This window comes from Castor canadensis, chromosome 2, assembly GCF_047511655.1.
Source record: "Castor canadensis chromosome 2, mCasCan1.hap1v2, whole genome shotgun sequence".
Taxonomy (NCBI): Eukaryota; Metazoa; Chordata; class Mammalia; order Rodentia; family Castoridae; genus Castor; species Castor canadensis.
Window position 1 is genome coordinate 82,854,967 of NC_133387.1, and position 19,269 is coordinate 82,874,235.

The window sequence follows — 19,269 nt, forward strand, 5'->3', positions numbered from 1 at the left end:
AGAATTGGAAACTACTGAGATTTACTTTAAAAAAAAAAAGATGAAAGCCTGGTCCCACCACAAGTATTGTTTGCTGGTTGATCATAGGTCCCTGGTCCTCATGGTGCAGGCAACCACAAAACCAGGAGTCACCATTACTTTTAGGCCTATGGCAAGGCAGAAACAACATAGAGGAAGGTCATGGCATAGGAAAACTGTTCATCTCCTGGCAGCCAGGAAACAGAGTGTCAGTAAGGGGCTAGAGCAAGATATACTCTCAAAAACATGCCCATAAGTCACCACCTTCCTCCAACCAGGCCCCACCTTCCACAGTTCTATCACCTCCCAATAGTTTTTAATCCATCAGTGTATTAGTGTCAATTGATGAAGGCAGACCCCGTGATGATCCATTCACTTCCCAAAAAGCCCCACCTCCGGACACTACTTGCATCAAGGACCAAACCTTCAATATGTGAGGCTTTGGGAGGGAGGTGTTGCAGTTTATATCCAAACTGTATCCAGACACATTGCCAAAAATATAGAGTGGGCTGAAAAGCGGAACTGTCCAGGCATACCAAACAAAGCTGTTTGTCACTGTCAGGGCTTGGGTAAAAGGCAGGCCTACAGGATGTGAAGCACAAGAAGTTCCAATATAATAATGTTCAGATGATAGGTATTTTTGGTTTGCAAAAATAAAAAATAAATCTGTTAGTGATATTGGCTACACACATGAAAACAATGGGTCATTTGAGAAATATAGATCTGCATTATTTTTCCACTACTGTTGTAAAAAATTACTAAAAATTTTTGTTTTGTGGCTTAAAATACATCCGTTTAAACTTTGATAACATATTTCCAAGTGAAACAGCTAGACAAAAAAGGATGGACATTGTATGATTCCACTGTTATTTTTGAAGTGCTTATCACATACATGGAGACAGAAAGTAGAACAGAGATTACCATAGGTTGAGAGGAGGGAAGCTGAGGTTTTACTTAGTGGCTAGAGAGTTTCAGTTTGGAATGATGCAAAGGTGATGGAAGGTCGTGATCATTGTGCAGCAATATAAGTATGCATAATGCCACCAAACTATACTTTTTAAATGGTTAAAGTGGTAAGCCTTTTGTATACTTTGCCACAACAATGAAAAGTACTACCCATTAAAAAAAAAAAAAAAACAGGAGCCATAGTGACAACATGCAATATGCCATCAGGAGTTGGGGTAATTAAAAAATAGCGCTGCAGTGAGGACCTGGTCAAAACCAGGAGCATATGCAGCATTATAGCCTGTAATCTTTATGAAACCAAAAATGAAGTTCCCTAGCAGGGTGACACACAATTTTCTACAGGTATGGACTCTCACCTAATTAAAAAAAACTCCCTCTGTACGGAGACAGAAGTCTGCAAGATGCTTGGTCAGACTTAACCAGCTAAATATCCCAGTGTATGCTAAAACAGTGCTGATACTGGTAGCATGAAAAGAACCCTCTGGTTTGGATTTGTCAGCCAGAAATCCTCCATGGAAGCTTCATGACAGACTTACTGGTAGATTAAATAGGAAGGAAAAGACTCATGATATTGAATGCTCAGTGTGAATGCTACTTTTCGGCTTGTTGAGCATTGTGCTCATAAGTGATAAGACGGAGGTAGTGCAGGACTTCAGCAACTATCCTGCCAACTTCCTACAGATGAGGTTGTTGAGGTTCAGTAGTGTCAACTCAAGTGCCCAGAGTCACGTAACTAGAAACACACCAGTGACCAGAGGAAGGAACCCAGACTGCCGTACTCCCAGCCTTGTGTTTTGTCTTAGTGGGCATATAGATTTAAGAGATGCAGGGCAGCACAGGAGCTAAGAGCATAGCTTTGGAGTTAGGTAGATTTAGATTTAAATCTTAGATTCATCATTTACTGTGTGTCCTTTGATAAGGTTCTTAACATCACTTATTTTTGTTATCTATAAATGAGGATTTACTTCATAGGGTTATTATTTTCAGATCATGTTTTAAGATATTTTATTACAGTTCCTGAAAAGGTATGTGCTCAAAAAGTAATAATTTGGGCTGGGTGTGGTAGTCCCAGCTTCTTGGGAGGTAGAGATAGAATGATCACAGTAAGAGGCCAGTGCTGGCAAAAGTAAGCAAGGTCTTGCTTCAAAAAACAAGCCTGGCTTGGTGGTACATATCTGTAATCCCAGCTACTTAGGAGGTGGAAATAGTTGGATTTGTGATCTGAGGCCAGTCTGAGCAGAAGCATGAGTCCCTATCTATAAGACAAACTAAAGTAAAAAGAACTGGGGATGTGACTCAATAGGTAGAACACTTGCCTAGCAGGCATGAAGTCCTGAGTTCAATCTCCATTATGGGGAAAAAAAGCTCCACTACAGCAATAGTAGCTATTTGTTTAGTGAGACATTTCGAATCAGCGGGACCCTGAGATCACTGGGTTTGGTGCTAAAAGGAGGGCTTGAGCCCTCAGATCATCCACCTCGGTCACTTTGTTTCGCAGAGAAGGAAACTCAAGTTACTGAGCAGTTCTGGGATGTCCTTGGGACCCATAGTTCCCATACCAAAGCCTCGAGGGGTGGGGACGCTGCCCATGTTCTTTATGACCTTGTGAAATGAATGGAGACAGATATCCTTCTGACTTTCCATGAAACAGCCCCTAGGAACCTCTCTAGCATCTGCATACGCTGCTTTCTATATAGATGGTCATCACAGTTGGAGAAGTTTTAATAGTCCTTAGAAACAGTCAAGTCAGATAACAGCTGAACAAAACTTATGATTTGTTCATCTTCAACACACATTAGATTAACTTCACTGTTTTCCAAGAAATCTTAAATTTTTCATTTTGTAAAATTTGTTTTCCTTTTTTTCTAGTAACCTGTCCCTCTAATTTGACTTGCTTTCCTCTCAAAATAATCCAAAATACAGTTCTTGGGTCTTAAAAAAATAAAAGCTTTTTTTTTTTTTTCATTTTGGATTGTGGTTACCTCAACTTTTTAAATCTATATCTGCAGTGTTTCTATTATTTGAGGAACCATGTATTTCCAAAATACATTATATAAAATCAGTCCTTACTCTGAAGGAAAATAATGCATTGATTTTGGTGGCAGGGACACAGGGGGTTGGCAGTACTGGGATTTGGACTCGGCCTCATGCTTGCTAAGCACACTCTACCACTTGAGCCATACCTCAAGTATTTTTTGCTTTAGGTTATTTTTCAAGTTGGGTCTCAGCACTTTTTGTCTGGCACACTGTGCCTGGACTGGCCTTGGACTATAATCCTTTATGCCAGCCTTCAATCCCCCATTAATGCCTTCTGAGTAGCTGGGACTACAGGCATGCACCACCACACCTGGCTTATTTGTTGAGACAGGGTTTCACTAGCTTTTTTCATAGCTGGCTGGCCTTGAACTTGAACTGAGATCCTCTATCCCCACCTCCCAAGAAGCTGGCGCACACTGATGTTTTTGCCTGAGGCATTTAAAGAAAGTATTCACAGCCCATCACCTTAGGAAGACCCCACTGTCCTGGGAGTGTCATGGCACTATAGCTGGAAAATAACACAAGGCAAGATATAATGGAATGCTCAGTCATCCAATCTGGACTTCTGAGTGGTAGGGATTCAGAAGAAGGATGTGAGGGAAGCCTACTAAAAGGAAGGGAGTCTTGAGCTTGAAAAAGTATAGAGTATGCCTGTGACAACAGAGGCAGGAAAGGCTGACAAGGACCAAAGGAGGCAGGACTTTGTACATGAATGTGTCTGTGTGTGTGTGTGTGTGTGTGTGTGTGTGTGTGTGTGTGTGTACGCGTGCACGCACTATACAGGTGCGGGTGATGTAGCCAGTCTTCATGAAACCCTTCCATCACATCTTTTCCTATTTCCAGATCTTTACAGCCCCTAAGCACAGGACCTTGCATGGAGCAGATACTCAATAAAACCTAATTGAGTCTATTTTTAGGGTAACAGTTTCCTGCCTCCTCTCCACATGGACACCGCCCATTGTGACTCAAGTGCTTTGTCCATCTTGTTGCTGACATGAAAACTGTGTTCCTCTACTTGCCCTGTAAATAGCCCTGTCCTCTCCAGAGGGCCCCAGGTTGGAGCTGGCGCGTGCTCACTGAGCCACTGAGCTAACTACCCACTGGTTCTCCCTGCTCCCTTGTCTCAGCTGCCACATTGTCTTCTTGGTACTGCAGCCACTTACTAAAGGGCAAATGTCAAGCCATCCTCTCCATACTCTATTTTGGATGACTGAGGGAATTAGGTAGACTTCAAGGGAAGTATACACATGAATGAAAAAATCCCCACGGAGATTATAACCTCCCCTGTACCATGTATGCATACAGCCAGAGCCACACATGTTCACACACAGGTGTATTTAGATGAGCCCAAATATAAAACATTAAATTTTAGCTGAAGTGAAGTCTACTTTGCATTCTTGGTAGAAGGGCTTGTATAAGACATCTCAGACCAAACATACTGGCTCAAGCCTATAATCACAGCCACCTGAAGAAGGAGACAGGGCCAATTGCAGTTTTAGGCCAGACCAGGCAAAAAGTTAGACACCGTCTCTGCTAACAAGCCAGGTGTGTGGTGCATGCCTGCAGTCACAGCTACTAGGGAGGTGTAGGTAGGAATGTGATCTGGTTGGCCCTGGGCAAAAAGCAAGAGATCCTATCTGAAAAATAACTAAAGCTTTTAAGAAGGGCTGAGGTGTGGCTCAAGTGGTAGAGTACCTGCCTAGCAAGTACAAGGCCCTGAACTCAAGTACTAAAAAAACAAAAAAATTAGTGTACCCCCCTGAAGACAAACTACTGGACACGATATTATGTAGGCAGTGTTATCAACCTTAGTGTCCGATGTACAATAACCATTTACAGTTATTAAAACTGTCATGATACGTATTTCTTTTTTCAGTACTGGGGCTTGAACTCACAGCCTACACCTTGAGCCACTCCACCAATCCTTTTTTTTGTGTGCATGATGGGTTTTTTCCAGATAGGGTCTCACGGACTTTTTACCTGGGCTGGCTTCAAACCATGATCTTCATCTTCTGGGTAGCCAGGCGTGAACCACCAGCGCCCATCTACATATATTTTTTTAATTGAGGACCAGGCATGGTGACATTTACTTGCAGTTCTGGCACTCAGGAGGCTGAGGCAGAAGGATCACTTAAGTCCAAATGAGACCAACCTGGACAATACAGTGAGACTCTGAACCAAAAAAAAAAAAAATTCTAGAGGCATGTGTGTCTATACATGTGTCCTCCTCCTCTCCTTTCCTCTCTTCCTTTCCCTGTCACACAGACTAATCACTTCCTCCCCTGCTTGCCCACAGTGCTCATAATTCCAAAAAAGAAATTTCTTGTATTTATTTTTTTATTCATATGTGCATACAATGCTTGGGTCATTTCTCCTCCCTGCCCCCACACCCTCCCTTATCACCCACTCCGCCCCCTCCCTCTCCCCCCCACCCCCTCGATACTATTTTGCCCTTATCTCTAATTTTATTGAAGAGAGAGTATAAGCAATAATAGGAAGGAACAAGGGTTTTTGCTAGTTGAGATAAGGATAACGATACAGGGAGTTGACTCGCATTGAAGGAAATTTCTTTTAATTCTTAAATTTGAAGCTTAACTAAGCCCAATATGGCAGAAACTTATGAGCAGCCATTTACTCTCCTCTAACCTTGAATAGTAGTAGAAAGTCAGAACTATTCTGTTACCAAACTCTATGAAATTATTTCATTCTTTAGACTTCTCATCCTAGTATCTAAATGTTTAAGCACATCTGGCTAAAAGAAGGCATTCCAGCTCATACATAGGTAGTTATTGTTAATGTGAGGAGTGGCAGGTCTTGGAAATCATCTAAAAGAATGTGACCAACTTTTTCATCCTAAAATTAAAGAGCATGGAAAGATAATGTTCTTGAGGATATCTTCAAAAATCATGGCAACGTCTACATAGCTTTCTAATAATTGTCCAATAAATTGGATATAAGAGTGGCAAATCTTGAGGTTCACTAAGTTGATAATGTAGACTATTAATGAAATTGTATTTCTCTGTTCAGTGAATTTGCTCAGATAGAAATTAGGGTTGGATTTAAAGAATATGTAAGAGAATCATTTAGTGTACCTTTGAGAGATTACTTCCCATAGAATATGGTTATTATTTTATCTCTTTCATTCTGTGGCATACAGTTTCTCTAGGAGAGTAAGTAAAAATATTTCCCCCTAGTTTTTCAGTGTCCATTGAGTAACACTGAAGCTTCAGAAAGATATTTACTTCATAGTTGTATTTTCCCACCAAGTAACCAAGAACACATCCTAATCTGAGGATAAAGTCCTATGTGACTAAGGCTCTGTTTTCCTGGTCTCTTAAAAAACAAAGTCCCTACAAAGGGGCTCTTCCTTTCCTAAGAGACCATCCTTATGTTCTTACATCAGCTTAATGAACATGTCACTGGATACTAACCTAATAGGTATCGGGTGAATTTTCCCAAAAGAACTTAAATATTTATAGTTACACATGGTGCTTTGTTCAGTGAAACTGGGAATTGTCTGATTCTGATTAATTTCAGCCATTTTCACAAGACAGCAAAGCACCAACTTCCTTTTTCAAAAAACAGTCAACATGCTATACCTTTGGGACCATTCCCCCGCGCACATACGTGGAAGGGAGGCAGAAGCATCCTTGAATGCCACCAACCGTAGGAAACAATGAGCCAGACTCAGACAAACAGCACATTTTTCTCTCATACACAGAATCTAGTTTTTTTAAAAAGAGAAAGTAGAAGAGGGACTGTTTAGAAAGAGGAAGGGAATGGGGAAGGGAACAAGAGTAATAGGGAAAATGACTGATGAAAGTATGTTATATGCATGTATAAAAGTATCACAAACCCTTAATTTCATGCACTTAGTGTATACTAATAAAAAAGAAAAAGAGGAAAGGAAAAACAATAAAACACTTCCCATAGCCTATGACTAGATAAGAAAGGGAGGAGTGTTGGATTGAGATCAGTCACATAGCCCAGGAAAAAGAGCCAGAAGGCAGTAAATATTTTAGGTATTGTGAACTCTGTGGTCAGCCATAGTTGGGTAAAAGCAGACACAGACAACACACAGGTGAATGCATGTTGCCATACTTCAGTAAAACTTTGTTACAGTGAAATCACATGTACTTTGTCACAAACTTATTCTTTTGGTATTTAAAAACTTTTTAAATGTAAAAATTGTATTGCAGACTGTATAAAAATCAAGCAGCTGCCATATTTGGTCTATGAGTTGACTTAGTTAAAATTCTGTTCCTCCTCAGTTACATGAAAATTTGAAGTTAAATGATACCAGAACTTCATTTATTCAAGGAAATCACTTTGCATCTCCCTTTCACTATAAAAGCATCAACCTGGCATTAGTTTTCAGTGTGGACACAACTTGAAATGAATATTCATCCTTTTTCTAGACCTACTGAAGTGGTTACAGTTACAGTCCTTACTTATATAGCAAGTTGGCTAGTTCTATTCATCCATTTCTTGTTCTCCCTATTTCTTTAATGCTGATTGCATGACTGATGTTCCCTTACTAGTGTTTTTGAAATCACAAAACTCTATTTAAGAGCATTTAAATTAAATCTCCATATGATCAGGGTTTATATACAAAGACTATTGGCTAAGTTTGTTTTATACATAATAATTAAATATCAAGCTGATTGCTCTTCTACTATATTTGTAGTGACAATAATATACTAAATAAGATATTAATAAAAGGAAACAATACAGCAGCAGTGGTGCTGTGAATAACTTTAATGTGAGGTACTAATTGGTACTTCTAATCCTTAGGAGAAAAAAATGAGTGTCTAGACGACTCAGAACTCTTGAGTTCTTACTCAGGAACTTTATGATCAGTACCTGACTACATTGGCTCAACTGAATATTTATAGAAAATTGACATTTTATAGAAGCCCACAAAATATCTCTGGCACAATAGGATAAGGCAGTCTGAGCTTCAAAATATTCACTGAGTTTTTATCAGTCTAAATATCTGGCAGGGAGGCAGTGGGGGAGATTTTCATTTGAAAAAGAGGCTTTTTAACAAAATGACTTTATTTTAGAGTTTTTTTGTTTTTGTTTTAGTGGGATAGGGGTTTGGACTCAGGGCTTTGCACTTGCAAAGCAGGCATTCTACACTGCTTGAGCCACACCTCCAGTCCATTTTGCTCTTGTTATTTTGGAGATGGGATTCCTGAAGTTTTTGCCTGGGCTGCATCGAGCCTTGATCCTCCCAATCTTAGCCTCCCAAGTAGCTAGGATTATAGGTATGAGCCACTGGTACCCAACTTAAGAGTTTTCTTGTACTATAATCTTCACTAACAAGGATAAATGACAGGATAGAACTGATATATCGAAATATAGTTAAGTCTATTTCAAAGCTTGGAAAGACACAAAGTAGTTATGTCCCTTTCTCTTGCCTTCTACCTTAGCTAGCAAGTACTCTGAAGAAATTACACGGATTAAATTAGATAACAGTCTGAAACCAAACATGTTTGTGTATTCTAGCAAGTTAATATATTATTGTATTTTGTATGTTTTCAGCTATATCTACATCAGTGTACTTCATCTTTTTCAATTTTATTATCTCTTTCTGAAAGTTTCCTGTCTTTTTTCTGTTTCAGGATTATAGCTGGACAGACATCCGCTGTCCCTTTGAAAAACGAAGAGATGCAGCATGTGTGTTTTGGGACAATGTAGTATACATTTTGGGTGGTTCTCAGCTTTTCCCCATAAAGCGAATGGACTGCTATAATGTTGTGAAGGATAGCTGGTATTCCAAACTGGGCCCTCCAACACCTCGAGACAGCCTTGCCGCCTGTGCTGCAGAAGGCAAGATATATACGTCTGGAGGCTCAGAAGTAGGTAAGGACTTCTTAATATTTTTGCTCAAGGGAATGCTTTAAAGTTAAGTATTGAGGGAAAGGGAGGGGGCAGGGGGAAGGGGAGAGAAATGACCCAAACATTGTATGCACATATGAATACAAGAAATTAAAAAAAAAAAGTATTTTGGTATTCATATTTAAAGAAAAATTGGTAATATTTGTCCAGATGCAGTACTTATTTAAATATATGTCTATCACATTTAGAGCCCATATCCTGACTTACTTAATCCTTTAAATCATTAATTTACAAAAATATTTAGCTTCCTAGTTAACTGCTCATTTTTATATGATGAAGCATTAATTGATAGCATCTGAATTTTAGTTGTTTGGGGGTTTTTTTGATAGCTGATATTATTTGCTTTAAAGATTTCAGAGTTCAACTTATTCACAGGTCCTTTAAGAACTCTTTATTATATAAATATATTTTCTTTCTTTGAATCAGAAGAAACAGTGATCTTTTTGTTTTTGTTGCTGCTGCTGTTGTTCAAGACAATGTCTCAATTTGTAGCCCAGGTTGACCTTTAACTCTGGATCCTCCTTCATTTTCCCTAGTACTGGCATTACGTGTTACATGGGTACACCACCATGCCCATCTCATGATCCTTTTCATTGCTTTTTTTAAAGTTCTTAATCTAATGATTGCTATAATTTATGCTTGTGGTCAGGTGAGGTGAAATTTGTTAGTGTCCAGTAATCTTTTTCTAAGTGAATAATTTTTCTAAATGAATATTCTAGGTGCAGACTAGACACATAATAGCCCTTACATGCTTTCATCTTTTCAAGTTATTTCTTTAACTAAATAATAAGTTTATAAGGAAAACTAGGAAGACCAAGTAAACTCTAAAGTATGGAATGTATCTGTTTATTTTTCTTTGATGATTTTTATATTAGCCCAGAAAATGTTTTACTTTTGGTCAGATTCATCTGTTCTAAGTTTTCACTCCCCACCCCATGTCAAATGAATACAAGAAAAATTGTTTCCTAAATGTAACTTAAAAGATGACCTTTTCCCTTCTTTAAAAGCATTTCCTTTTTATTAAGAAGAAGGGGAAACATTTAATCTTTAATAGAATTATTTCCAAAATTTGCTGGGCACTGGTAACTCATACCTGTGATCCTAGCTTCTTAGGAGGCTGAGATCAGGATGACTGCATTTCCAGGACAGCCCAGGCAAAACTCGTGAGACCACATCTCCAAAATAACTAGAGCAAAATGGACTGGAGGTGTGGCTCAAGCTTTATAAGCTTGAAGTGTTGAGTTCAAACCCTAGTACCACCAAAAAAAATTATGTCCACATTTCCTTATTGAGCTCCTAGTGTGACAGTGTGTAAAATTTCAAAACATAAGTTTTGCCCTTAGTACAGTCAGTATGCACTAGAAGTAGCCATTAATACCTTGAGAGTATACTAAAGAAGGAAACCAGTGTGACTTCATGACTTACTTGCTCAATCTCAGAGCATTCAGGAAGTATAATGATGCAGTAGCTATTATAGAATATTATATAAGCCTTAGGACATTATGACAGCAGTTTTCATATTTTAAGGTATGGATTTATCATCTTTAAGTACTATGTTTTCCCATTCTATATAAACATTTGAAATTTAGATAATTCTCAACATGCATAACTGGGCTTGAAAATATATGTAATGTTTCTTTTATTTTTCTTTTGAAATTAATTTTCTTTTCCTGAAATTTAATTACCAATAAGTAAGTCTTTCCAATAGAACCTTTTTTGGATGTTTTGTAAGGACTATTCAGTTATGTTATGAAGGACTTCTTCATAAGCTAAGACTACATTTTGTTATTGATTCAGTATAAAAGTGACTCCACAAACTTAACGTCTTCCCTCTCACAGCCCATGACTTAGCTCTCTAATCAGCTCACTCCAAATCCACATCCACACTAAGTTAAGCATGACGGGGTACTTTTCGAGTGGTGGTGGTGGTTGATTGATTTTTCTTTTTTTTAAGATAGGGTAACCCAGGCTAGCCTTAAACATATAACCTTCATGCCTCAGCCTCCTGAGTGGGCCCTTTTCTTTTACAGGAAACTCAGCTCTGTATTTATTTGAGTGCTATGATACAAGAACTGAAAGCTGGCACACGAAGCCCAGCATGCTGACTCAGCGCTGCAGCCACGGAATGGTGGAAGCCAATGGCCTCATCTATGTTTGTGGTGGAAGCTTGGGGAACAATGTTTCTGGGAGAGTGCTTAGTTCCTGTGAAGTTTATGATCCTGCCACAGAAACGTATATATCCACTTAAAATTCTCATTTCACTGTTACTGTGTTCTATAGGCTCACTTGGAGAAGATGTGAAATGGCAGGAGGAACCCAACAGAAGAATTTAGTTCTTATATTAAGAATATACATACACTTAAACAAGCTGGACTGTTCATTTGCACCTTAAGAAATGGCTTGACCTTATCCCCCTTGAGAGTCCTCCTCCTCCTTGTCCTTCTTGAACAGTAAATACCCATGAGACACACCTGACTGATTCATCAAACTCGTAAAATATTTTTTTTTGAGAGGTCAGAAAATGTAGGAAATGAGTGGCAAAAATTAATAACAATAATAAGTAAATTTGCCCTAAAGTAGAAATGTTACATATAGGTTCATTACATTAATATATCATGTCCTTAAGTAGATATGATGTCTTTGGGGATTCATACTTCCTAAAGTATGTTTGGATTTATATTCACTAAAGTTATTCTTAAATCACATGGGAAGCATTAGCTGCTTAGCTGCATTTGTTTTTTTTTTTTTTTTTGGCAGTTCTCGGGATTGAACTCAGAGCCCCATACTTATTAAGCAAGTGCTTCTACCACTTAAGCCACACCCCAGTTCTTTTCAGTTTTAGTTTTTCAGATAAGGTTTCATACTGTTGCCCAGGCTGGCCTAGGGCTGTGATCTTTCTACCTCTGCCTCTTGAGTTGCTGAAATAATTGCTTTGTAAAAAGCAGAATGCTAAAGAAAGAAATTGAAGAAATGATTAGTTTTCCTAACCTTAGTTAATAAAAAAGACCATTCATTGTAGCCAAAGGAAATGTCCTAATCACTGAATAATATGGATGGTGGTAAGTATGGTGACATTAAAATGATTAGGAAATAAAACAGACAATATCCAAAGAGCTTTGATAAGAAAAGTCACTTACTCATATGGCTGGATTGCCCATTGTTCTTCCTTAACCAGAAGAAATTATTGGATGAATGTGTTCAACTTAAATCTTACGCCAAAGAGTTGCACCAAAACTGCTCTGCTTCACATTCTGTGTTTAGGAAATATTGCTATACTATCAAACACAGAAGTCCTCCACCCCAGCTATTACTTTTTTTTAAATTAAGAGGTAAGAGTATTTAGTATATGGTAGTCGTGTGTATTAATCTATTTGTGCTTCCCATCTGTTTTTAAAAGATTTAAGGAAGCATAATCAATAACTCCTTTCCCAAACAAAAATGCAGCTGCAATTTTTTGTTCTCATTCGTTATCAAGAAATAGAAGCAAAATCAACTTGTGGAAATCCCTTAAGACCATTGGAACTGCTTCCCAGTGTTTTCAAAATAATACCTGTACTTGCCAGGGCATGCTGGGAACACCCCTGTCCTCATCCTACCATCCCTCAAAACAGCTATTTATCCATCCCGTCTTATCCCAAGCTATGGAGGCAGGGGCATTCGTCCTCTCTCCACTAGGAACCTCTACCCCAGCTCCCATAAACCTTATATTCAAAACACTATTGCACATTAGTTGGAATATTAAATCTGATTCATACTGCTGCCTAATCATTTATTCAGGCAGTATCAATTTAAATCAATGTTTTCATTCATACCATCAAAGAAAAAGTGTAAAAGAATTCTGTAACCTCAGCAATTTTAAAAATCAGCTGAATATTCAGTTTTGAAAATATGTAAGAACTTATAAGACTTAACATTTTCTTTGTTTATATTAAACTTATGTGTTAAATTTCAATTCTGGATGTTCTCTCCAGTGCCCTTAAGTTTTTATTAAATTAAAAGGTATGTGAATATAATTAGCTGATTCTCAAAATACGCTATATACTACTCTGATTTCCTTTGTAAAAGGTGATTTAGTTGGGGTAGCTCAGTGGTAGACACTAGCATGTACAAGGCCCTGAATTTGATCCCTAGCACCACAAAATTTTTTTTAATGAAACTAAAATATGACTTAGCCACTCAAATTATTTTTGTAAGAATTTCCCCCCAACTTTGACATTTAAGTTTTTTGTAACTAGAATGTATTTAATTGGAGGCTAAGAAATTAAGCCTATATAAACAACATGACAGTTTGAGTAGTCATAATGTTAAGCTTCTAAACACTAAACTTCAGGTTGGAGAGCAGGAACAAAGTAATGCTCTGCATGTGCATTACAGTTGCACCAATCTTCTCAACCTCTAGAGGTCAGGAGATTTAGATACACAAAAACCATATGCTCACTTTTTATCATTGACATGTTTGGAGAAGAAAGAGGTATGTAAACTGAATTTTTCCAAGCCAAGTACTATATTTTACACACAGTGAGAGATTACTCTGTGAGAGGCAGTGGAGCCCTAGCACTTCCTGGCTCTCGTTACAAGCTGCATGCTGGTCATTTTACCTAGATGATCTCACAAACAGCATGTGTTTTCCTGAGAAACAGAAGCCGTGCTGCTCACCTCACTTTACAGTGTGCTCCAGAAATAAGCATGATGACTGTGAAACAATGTTTAAAACAAAAAGCAGTACATAAATATAAGACAACAAAAATTTTTAATATTTCAGTTCATCATAATGTCCTAAATATGTCTTATAAAATTAATCAAAACTTTTAAACTAGAAACAAAACATAGAAATAACCATCTTAAAAAGTTGTGCTTATGTAAGTTTCCCTTTTGTTGTTGTTGTTTGGAGTCTTCTGGTATTAAGAGCACAAGCCTGTGTGCAAGTACCAGCTCCACAGTCACAAGTATCAGTCATGGGAGTATATACAAAAGGAGCAGTTGACTCTTAGAAAGAACAACCAACACAATTGTCTGTGTCTGGTTATGAAGATGATGATACCACCTCAGGAATTAGTATCCTTCAACACTTAATACACACTTTTGTGTTCTCAGTTTCATTGCACCTGACAAAATGATAGTACTTTTTTTTAAAAACCAGAGCTCCCTAATTCTTAGTATAAAAATTAGCATGTGAATAACACTGATTTGCTAATTGCCTGAGGCCCGTTATATGTTTTACTTACACATACACACATATTAATTAAAAACACATTTGACAGAATTAATGCTTTATATTCTAAGTATCTTCCCTTCCTTTTTGCTGCCATTTTAAAAATTATTATAAACTATAGGAAATGGAGCTCTTTGAAAGACCATGCTAATGGTCTCCAGATATCATCTGTTTTTCTCTATCTCTCTGTCACTGTGTGTGTGTGTGTTTGAGTGTTTAAGGGAGGGTCTTATTATCCCAGGCTGACCTCAAACTCACAATTCTCATGCCTCTATTTCCCAAGTGCTGGGATTACAAGCATGTACCACCATGCCCAGCTCCCACTATCCTGTTAAAGAAATAAAATCCCAATTCACCCCACCTATAAAAAATTACCCAAAATCACTTGAACTTTTCTAGCCTTCTAGACATTTTAGGTATACATACATATGTAACACAGCAGTAAATGAGTGCTTAAGAAAACAAACCTTTCTTGCTATAATAAGTACTTTTATCTCCTGTAAATAAGCACACTGAAAACTTTTTTTTTTTTTTCCAGATGGACTGAGCTGTGTCCCATGATTGAACCCAGGAAGAATCATGGGCTGGTATTTGTAAAAGACAAGATATTTGCTGTGGGTGGCCAGAATGGTTTAGGTACATGATGTTAATTCACTGTTCAACTTTCCTGCTAGTTTGCTGATTATTTTCTTATTTTAAATTATTGAAGTATTTCTTAAAATCTAATCATTTACCACATACATCATTATGTCTCTTTTCAGAGTTTCTGGACACTAACATATTTTATGAAACATTACAGGATATTAAGCATATCTATCTATGAAATGTTAGTGGCCACCAGAGTGTCCTAAACATTTTTAAACATTGCATGAAAACATCAGTAGTAGTATTTTTGAAATGATTAAATTTCACTTTTTAAATAATGAAGTGTAAAAAAATCTTAATTGTTTGAAATAATAAAAAATCTGAACTGAGTCTGGAGATAGTCCACAAGCTTCATTTTATGAGAACAGTTAGCATTACTTAAGTACAACAAGAAATAACTTCTTTTCCTTTCATCTTCATCCATTGCTATTTTCCATAAACTGCTAAAAGATAAAAGGAAAAAGACATTTGAATAATTAGAATCAAAATTAATCAGAGGAAATCACTGGTTTACTCTCTGATTTTTCTAGAATAGATAGAACATTTAAAAATTATCAGTATTTTTTATTCTAAAAGTTATAAATTTCTTACTGTGTTAAATAGAGAATAAGAATGTAGGTGGCAGATATGTGGACATTCATTATAAAATTCTTACAATCTTTCTATGTGTTTGAAATTTTTATTTTGAAAAATAAAATGTTGGAAAATATAAGAATGATTTAGAGATGGTTAAATTGTTCCTATAGTTTTCCATGTTGTTTCATTCTTTTTAAGGTGGTCTGGACAATGTAGAATACTACGATATTAAACTAAATGAATGGAAGATGGTGTCACCAATGCCATGGAAGGGTGTGACAGTGAAGTGTGCAGCAGTTGGCTCTATCATTTATGTCTTGGCTGGTTTTCAAGGAGTGGGCCGATTAGGACACATCCTGGAATATAACACTGAGACAGACAAATGGATTGCCAACTCCAAAGTCCGTGCTTTTCCAGTCACAAGTTGTTTAATCTGTGTTGTTGATACTTGTGGAGCAAATGAAGAGACCCTTGAAACATGAGAAGTGAATGGAATCCAAGACTCATTAGAGACTCAAAAATATGGCCACCTGTGCTTTGTTCTACAGAGTTTGCTTACGAAGTTCTGGTTTGGTATTTTGGTAAAGAAAGTTTGAAGTGGATGAACATCCTTATAAAATAAACATTTATTTTATATGAATTTCCTTATGTAATTCAAAGACCAGATTTTAACTGGCCACATAACCAAGAACACATCTAGCCAGAAAATGTGGAAAATTATAAGCATTTGTTGAAAATATGAGTTTCTTGAATGAGTTTCAAATTTATAATATAATTATGGCAGAGTGAGGGATGCTAATCAATGAAGCAGCCTTCTCTTAGCTCTAGATTCTATTTTCATATGTAAGTACTCTTACTTACTTACTCTTACTTAGGTCTGTCTGTTTCTGTTCAGTCAAGAACTAAGAAGTAGGGCAGGCATAGTGGCATATACCTATTATCCCAGCACTCAAGAGGCTGAGCAAGAGGATCCTGAGTTCTAGGCCAATCTGGGCTACATATTGAAACCCTGTCTCAAAAAACACAAACAAAAGAACAAAGTAGTATAAACTGAATCCAAAATGGGCAACTCTGATGGAGCAGCTTGGTGTCACATAGTTTTGCTTGTCTTCATTTGTTTCATTTAGTGCAAAATATATTCCATTTTAAAGAAAGCAAAATGGGGTGATAAAACTAAACAGATTTTGGGGCTTAGCAATGTATCTGACTCCTCATGAAAGAAGTATATTCAGTTCAATTAAATATATTCCAAAGTGTTAAGCTTAGCAACCATCATTGATATGGTTTTACTCAGTGGTTAAAGTATCTCCATCTTCAGTCTCCAGTTAAATAAAATTCAATCTTAATAAGAATGATTAACCAGTACAAGATCATTAGATCAAATTTGTAGAGCATTACAAAAGCACTTGTGTTGACTTTGAACCTCTTACAGATTAAAAAGTCACATTTTTTTGTCCCTTAATGAACACATCAGAAATATCTAACTTAGTTCTCTCTCAAAGTTTCATTATAGTTTGAGTTAAATATGTCATCTCCCATTCATTGCTTTTATGTGATCAATGAATTGTTTACCAACCCAACTACTAAATTTTTTCCTGGTATTGTTTTGCACTTTTCACTGTGTGTGGAATGAGCCATCTAGAGCTATATCATCATCAGTTTTTTTATCTGATACTATTAAATATTTTTAAACTTAAAATAGACTACTCATTTTAATTCATTCTTCATTCTAAATGTGTTAGGTGATAGTTGTTTGTGTAAAGCAGTGTTTCTATTTTAATTTTCACTGTTTTCTTTATATGGAGGTTATAATAGTATTAAACCCTAAGAATGTTTAAATTAAAAATGAATTTTGAGCTGGAGGTGTGGCTCAAGTGGCAGAACACCTGCATAGCAAGCATGAAGCCCCCAGTTCAAACCCCAGTGCTGCCCCAAAATGAAAAAAGTTTTAAAAACCATGATAGGCATATTTATATTTATATAGGGTTTTATGTACATACAGCTTCATTGAGATGTAATTAATATAAACATAAATCACCCATTTAAGCTGTACTATTCAGTAGATTTTACCAACCATCACAATTTTGAAATGTCATCACCCCAAAAGGAAAACCTGTATCCATTAGCAATCACTCCCCATATTCCCCTGCATTAATTTCCTAGAGCTGCCATAGCAAACTCCCACTAATACGGCAGCTTAAAGCAACAGACATTTATCCCTCACCATTCAGGAAGCCAGGTGTCTTAAAGTGGAGGCCCTGAGGCAGAAACCACCCAGGCCTTTCCTCTCAATTCTGGTAGCTGCCAGCAGTCCTTGACATTCCTTGTTTGTAACTTCATCACACAGTCTCTGTCTCTTGTCTTTCCATGGCCTTTTTCTCTATGAGTCTCTATGTGGTGTTTTTATAAGAATAATAGTTAACTTAGTATCCTCCCCACCCCCGGCCCCCAGCTAATCCAGTATAACCTTAACAATACCTGCAAAGACCTTATTTCTAAATGAGGTCACATTCTGTTCTACAGCAGGCATTTGGGTGGGGAGGGGACACTATTCAACCCAGTATGCCCCCACAAACACTCCACTACCTTAGGCAACTACAAATCTATTTCCTGCCTCTATATTTGACTATTCTGAACATTTTAAGTAGGACTTTTAATTTTGCACTCTTGAAAAAAATTATGACTTGTTAAAATTTTGAGAACAGACTATCCATTTATTACATTACTTAGTAGGGTAATTACCCTGTAGAATATGCAGCACTGCTTAAGGTATTTTAAATATACAAGCTGTTCTTTTTAGACTGTACCAACCAATTAGAACACATTATACTATATAAATATATAGACAGGTGGAGTGTAGTTAAAATAAAACTGTTTTCCCTTAGTAATTTGTATCTTAATTCCTAATAAGCATCTTTTTTTTTTAAACCTATAACTATTCTACACAATTGTCAATGTCAGGATAATGGACATATTGAAAGTACATTTTCTGGTTCTTTTTTCCAAAAAGTCCCTATCCTATAAACTGTTGTTCATTTTAGTAGATGCATGGTATGTTAGTGGTGTATTCTTTTGCAGTGACACTATTTTGATGACACAATTCAGTTTATACTTTTGAAAATCACAATTTGTACATGAAAGTTTAGCATCTTGAAAAAGTTACTGCTACAAACAGCAATAATTAATTATAATCATAGCATTGTGCCCTAGCTTTCAAAACTTGACATAATCACATGAAAAATTTTGAACCATGAAAGAAATGTTTTGATATAACAATATCAAAATTAAAATGTGCCATCTAGCAAACAGTTATTTAATCCTATAATCTTATATTCTTCTTGCCTTATATGCTGTTAGCAGCAAAAAAAAAAAAAAAAAAAAGGATTTACTGCACATGCCAAGATGAAGGACATATTTAGTGGAGATCTTGTATTTAAAGTTGATAATTAACATGGCAAAAATTTAAGCAAATCCGATCTACTCCAACATGAAACCCAGCTAATTCTCACTAAAGAACATTGTACAGGTTGTATCATGCAACATTTGATAACCTTTTTAAATGCCCTCCTTCCTCTTTACAGTTACTGAAAAAGATTTCTAAAGGTTTCACTTTCATCTTCCTAATTTTTCCCCTTTCCAAGATGACTCAAGCTAATTTTGGAAAAAATCAAGATTAAAAAGTAGTCTTTCCAGCTAGAAAGGTTTTGCTCTCTAGAGCTTTGTACCTTCTCTCTTTGTAAAATGAGATTGAAGATTGTGTCTTATAAGGGATTATCCCAACTATGTCTTCCAACTCTATTTGTTCCCACTGTCCACTTTTTAATTTCCAAGAACACTTCCATTTCTATTTTTATATAACATCTCTTGTTTCATTTTATACTCCAAGAATAATTTAGTTCAGCTTTTTTTAT

The 19,269-nt window shown here is 36.7% G+C and overlaps 1 protein-coding gene across 3 annotated transcripts in view; it reads left to right on the plus strand.

Moving 5' to 3' along the window:
- The window catches only part of Klhl7 (kelch like family member 7), a 74,147-nt gene extending 55,401 nt beyond the window's left edge, over positions 1-18,746 (plus strand). For all 3 annotated transcript variants that reach the window (XM_074065146.1, XM_020177971.2, XM_074065147.1), the window contains 4 exons: positions 8,649-8,889; positions 10,956-11,157; positions 14,676-14,773; positions 15,557-18,746. In XM_074065146.1, coding sequence (XP_073921247.1) covers positions 8,649-8,889; positions 10,956-11,157; positions 14,676-14,773; positions 15,557-15,840 — 825 coding nt within the window. In that variant the 3' untranslated portion in view covers positions 15,841-18,746. The remainder of the gene's footprint in view (positions 1-8,648; positions 8,890-10,955; positions 11,158-14,675; positions 14,774-15,556) is intronic.
- The last annotated feature ends 523 nt before the right edge of the window (positions 18,747-19,269 follow it).